This window comes from Lolium rigidum, chromosome 3 (genome assembly GCF_022539505.1).
Source record: "Lolium rigidum isolate FL_2022 chromosome 3, APGP_CSIRO_Lrig_0.1, whole genome shotgun sequence".
NCBI classification, from domain to species: Eukaryota; Viridiplantae; Streptophyta; class Magnoliopsida; order Poales; family Poaceae; genus Lolium; species Lolium rigidum.
This window is the reverse complement of record NC_061510.1, coordinates 123,967,185-123,972,631: the sequence shown is the minus strand read 5'-3', so window position 1 is coordinate 123,972,631 and position 5,447 is coordinate 123,967,185. Positions and strand designations below refer to the sequence as shown.

At 49.9% G+C, this 5,447-nt stretch overlaps 1 protein-coding gene across 1 annotated transcript; it reads left to right on the top strand.

Moving 5' to 3' along the window:
- Positions 1-271: 271 nt before the first annotated feature.
- On the top strand, positions 272-2,083 carry LOC124698162 (probable protein phosphatase 2C 32). The gene is made up of 3 exons (XM_047230676.1): positions 272-807; positions 932-1,279; positions 1,403-2,083. Exons 1-3 carry the CDS (start codon positions 355-357, stop codon positions 1,751-1,753), a joined length of 1,152 nt encoding a protein of 383 aa, XP_047086632.1. The 5' UTR covers positions 272-354; the 3' UTR covers positions 1,754-2,083.
- Positions 2,084-5,447: the final 3,364 nt, after the last annotated feature.

Genomic DNA, 5,447 nt, shown 5'->3' with positions numbered 1-5,447 from the left:
ATAAAAGTTCTGGTCAACACAAAATCTAGCCCTATAATTGCGCCATGAAATTCGCTGGTCGTGCATGAGCTTGAGCCAGCAGTACCTTGCAACAGACAAAACATTATTAAAAAAACAGCCAGCCAGTCAAGTTCACAATATAGAATTGCCCCTACGGGCTACGCTACGCTAGTCTAGTTCTCACGGGAGCGGCCACCGCGACGCGTACTTGCCTTCCCTCGTATATAACCCCCGTTCAAACCGACCGTTTGCCCCAGACCCAGACCAAATCCAAACCTAATCACAGATCGAGCAAAAAAGCAAAGCAAAAGCACGGAGGCGGAGCCGCACCCACGACCGCGTCCGTCCCCCGCCATGTCCTGCTCGGTCGCCATCCCCAGCTCGCCGGTCTTCTCCCCGTCGCGCCGCCCGCTCTCCTGCAAGGCCGCCTCCGCCTCGCCCGACTCCGCCTCCTCGCCCGCGCCGCCGCCCTCCGCCGCCGGCTCGCCGCTCCGCCCGTTCTCGCTGCTGCGCGCCCAGATCCGCGACGAGGCCTCCCCGACGCCTCAGAAGTCCGGCTCTGCCGCCCCCGCCGGCTCCGTGCTGAAGAGGCGGCGCCCGGCGCCGCTACTGGTGCCGGTGGACGGCGCGGCGGTCGCTGCTGCAGCCGCGGCCGCTGTGGCCGCCGTCGAGTCGGATCCGAGCAACGAGGTGGAGGAGGCGGGGGATGAGTTCGCCGCCTACTGCCGCAGGGGGAGGGGCAGGAGGAGGGTGGAGATGGAGGACCGGCATGTGGCCAAGGTCGCGCTCGGCGGAGACCCCGATGTGGTATGCTCCATACAGCTTCATCTTCTCTGTCTTCAGGATATTTGCGAAATAGTATAACTAGGAGTCTGTAGATTCAAACATTTCAGTCATTTCTAAACTTCCTCGTTTTTCCCCAACCCCGCAGGCGCTGTTTGCTGTCTTCGACGGCCACGGTGGGAAGAGCGCGGCGGAGTTCGCCGCGGAGAACATGCCCAAGTTCATGGCAGAGGAGATGAAGCAGGTGGACGGCGGTGACAGCGCCGAAATCGAGGGTGCTGTGAAGACGAGTTACATCAAGACGGACGAGGAGTTCCTCAAGAGGGAGGAGAGCGGGGGAGCATGCTGCGTCACCGCATTGCTGCACAAGGGCGGCCTCACCGTGTCCAACGCAGGGGACTGCCGCGCCGTCCTCAGCCGGGCAGGAAAGGCGGAGGCGCTCACCTCCGACCACCGGGCCGCGCGCGACGACGAGAGGCAGAGGATCGAGAACCTGGTAAGAACCCACTGTCCTATGCCTGAATTTGCTGCATATTTTTTGCCCGAGTGACTTGTCTGTGTATTCCAATTCGCTGCACTTGAGCATGTGACTGATGCTATCTCTGCCACTGATTTTCAGGGTGGATTCGTGGTGAACTACCGAGGAACATGGAGGGTGCAGGGCTCCCTGGCAGTGTCAAGAGGCCTCGGCGACGCGCACCTCAAGCAGTGGGTGGTCGCCGATCCAGACAGCAGGACACTCCTCGTCGACCCGGAGTGCGAATTCCTGTTGCTCGCCTCCGACGGCCTGTGGGACAAGGTGGATAACCAGGAAGCCGTAGACATCGCCAGGCCTCACTGCATCGGCAGCGACAAGGCTTCTCGCGTCGATGCGTGCAGGAGGCTTGTTGAGACCGCGGTTTCCAGGGGCTCTACCGACGACATCAGCGTTCTGATCATACAATTGCAGAAGTTCGCAGCTTCTTCTTAACTTGCCATTGCTAGGAAGTAACTCTAACAGAGTGTTCAGTAGTGTTGTCAAGGGGATGGGAAGGATAGGCAGACTACCATATGTGACTTCGCAGGCGAAATTTTAGGTGTGCTTGCACTATTTTGCTTGGGGTTAACATTTGATTCTTTTGAAGTAGCACCATTCTTTATGTACTTAATTTAATTCGATTCCATTCATTCTTTGAACTGATGTAATAAGGCAGGGTTAGTAGTAGTACTCACCTCATGCTGGAAGAGACTATTCTGTGTGTACATGGTTGACTGGCCGGTTTAGTTTATCTGATACTCAATTCATTCAGCATCTTGTTAACTCTCTTTTTACTCCTTGTCATGAATTTTCATTCTTGAAGTATTTGTTCATCAAGAAACATCACACATTTAGGACTCCTTTGATTCATAGGATAGGAAAGTCACAGGAGTAAGAAAAGTATATGATTGAAATGTCATGTCAAGAAGATGAAGTGTGTTTGATTGTAGCAAAGAAAATTTTCCATGAGGTATGACCTCATGTTATTTTCCTATAGGATTTACAATAGAAGATTTCTGTAGGATTAGTTCTATAGGATATGTTCCTATGAATCAAACAACATGTATTGGACAAATTTTACACTATTTCTATGCAGTTCCTACAAATCAAAGGGGCTCTTAGGATGAAATCCACTACTGAGTTTGGTTTGAGAATTAGGCTGGTTTGGAGGAGAACAAAGAAATGGATACCGACTTTGGGAGTTCAAATTGCCAATATTTATTTATTTTGCGGGGTGAAGTTGCCAATATTCCAATAAGATAGCAATGTGCTGCCTCCGGTTTAGTCAAATGCAAACTCTAATGAGGTCTTGGTAGCGTGCTTGTGTGTTTGTGTGGTTTTAAAAGTAATTTGTCGCGTCTACATATTTTGCCGTCGACCAGCTGGTGTAAACATCCAATTGAGTAGTTTGCAAATTCAAACATCCAAGTGATATTATCTCCTTTTTTTTCTTAGAAAAGCATTCCATATAGTTTAGTACCCAACAACAATAAAATAAGATCACGCCGAGACAACGATCTACGGCGGTAGCGGGGCTGGTCTGAGGCCGGCGTGGTGGGATCTAGGGTGGCTATAGGACGGCGGCCCCAAGCGGTGGTTTTGCGGCGTGACACGCCTGTTCACCATGGCAGGGGTTGCGGCGTGGGGAGATCCCGATGGCCGTGGATCTGACGTCCTGGGTGGCGTGCCCATGCTTGGTGGTGGCTGGCGGCTTATCTGTGCCTCTCCCCCGGCAGCTCTTCTTGCCGTCTGGCAGTTGTAGTCTTCTTCGGTGATGGGGGATGGCTGCGGAGGACTCGTTGACGGGTATGTGGCCGGTGGCGGCCTCCTCGACCGGCGATCTGCCTAATAAAGACGGTGGTCTTAGGGTTTCTCTTGCGCCGAGATAAAGATTTGCTTGATGCCTATCCTCCTTAATCTGGCCTGAATGTCGAGTTTCAGAAGGCTTCGCTAGCGAACTCCCTTGGACGCCTTATGGTTGCAGACTGCTAGATCGGATGAAATTTGGTCGTTCGTATCCATGTTTTTTTCTAACTGCTTGGTGCAGGAGGGAGCGGCGCGAAGCTTTGCTAAACTTTTTTTCTAAAGAGTGACCGCACCATCTTATATATTAATTAGGAAACATGTACAAGTGGGAAGACACGCGAAACATTCCAAAGAGACAGGTGTTCAGGGAAAACAACACAAAAACCCAACATCATTTTTTTACAAAGAAGTCCCTCGGATCTTACCCTGTCGTCACCGGAACGACTGCTGGAACAAAGACGCTGTGGCTACATGTTATCTGTGTAGTCGCTGACTACACAGATTTTGGGCTATTTAAGCAAAATTAGTGTAGTGTAGAAAATAATGAAAATTTTGTCTAAATATATAAATTTGACAACACAACATTGAAATGACTACACAAGTTTCAAGCTCTGGCACGATAAACCACTCTCCTGAAGGACCTGAAGCGCCTCATCGCATAAAGCTTTAAGAATCCATATAGTATCCCACCGTGCAGCGACAAAACCCTTCTCCTTGTGGCTCGTCGGCCGGGGAAAGCCCCCGAGCGCAGAGCGCCTATTTCCATGATGGAACATCTTCTCGTCACATGGTGATGTTAGAGATGGAGAATGTCATGGAAGCAGAGATGTGAGATGGAAGCAGAGATGTGAGGATCAGTAATGATGGTTTGAGTCTTTGTGGCGATGTTGAATTTGTTTGGTGTTGCGGAATTCGAAGGAGCGGTATGCAAGTGGGGGCGACAACATAGGTGAAGTTCAAAAAGTCTTACATTTTTGGATGAAAATCGAAGGTCTCTCAATTGGTTGTGCCTGTCAACAGTTTTGTTGAAGGAATTGTTTTGAAAGCGGGAACTTTCTTCAGGGTGAAAACATAAGATCTACGGTCGAGCAACGGCGACATTTGTGCAGTGATTCCTTCTTGAAGACATCGCTTTTGGTGAATTTAGACTTTAGGTGTTGTCTATTTTTTCTTGAGAAGTCTTTAGGTTGTCTTGGTGGTGTCTGTGATGTTGCTACAAAGACTCAAACACTATAGCGGGCTTTTTTTAGCTTCTTCTTTTTTCTTTGGCGGTGTACATTTATAATGTTATTGAGGTATTGCGTTGTTGCAAAAACTAGACGCAATTGGTATCTTCATAATATTGATATATTTCTTTCCTCGAAAACAAAATCAGAAACAGATATTGAGTGAACTACTATAAAACGGAAAGTCAAACTATAAAACGTGATCAGACTGTCTGTTTTGCTCCGCTACAGCCGACAGGAAACACATGATTAGCCTAACACTTCTTTTTAATGCAATTATTGGCAACGCAAGAATAGCGATTGGAAACATAATTTATTTGGAGATGCACGCGCAAAAGGCAACACACACCAACTGCCGCGACTCCATGACCACCGGGCAGAGTAAACACACCTAGAACCTGTGCGTTGAAACGAAACGCGTGTTCGAGATGCCGCCAATAATGAAGGTATGCGCGTGGAATACGATGGTTCTACCGATTATCTGAGTAACCAGAAGTAGTAGAAGTCGTAGCATCACACGCATTTCTTTCGGTTTACACATGGCCGCGTGGGTGTTCAGACTTCGGACAGGAAAATGTTTTGAGTGTCAAGTCCTTCTGTTTCGTAGCTGGTTAGTCAAGTTTCTGTTCCATGTTTATAGAGTTTTTAGCTGTGTTGTGCTGTGCACACGTGTTTGTCTAGATATTTTGACCTATATTTCGGCGATTTGCACAAAAATAACCCAAAAGTGAAAGAAAAGCACAGACTGACCCTCCGGTGAAACTATTTCACCCATCTAATCCTTTTGTGTGGCGCCCCACACATGCCAGTGTGGCGCCCCTCCTGCCGGCGCCACACACCCAGCCGACGTGGCGCCCTCGACGCTGAGCTGGTCCACCGATCCGACGTGGCAGCATGTGTGGCGACCCTCCCAACGGCGCCACACATGCCCTTACAATTGCCCAAACATACTGTGAGACAATTCGTCTGGGACTTAGCCGTTTTTGCGAGGCTCTATGTGTGGCGCCGATGCCACGGGCGCCACACTAGCATGTGTGGCGCCGATGCCGCGGGCGCCACACAAAGAGCATCGCCAAAACGGCTAAGGACTTATCGTCTGGAGCCCCTGGATGTTT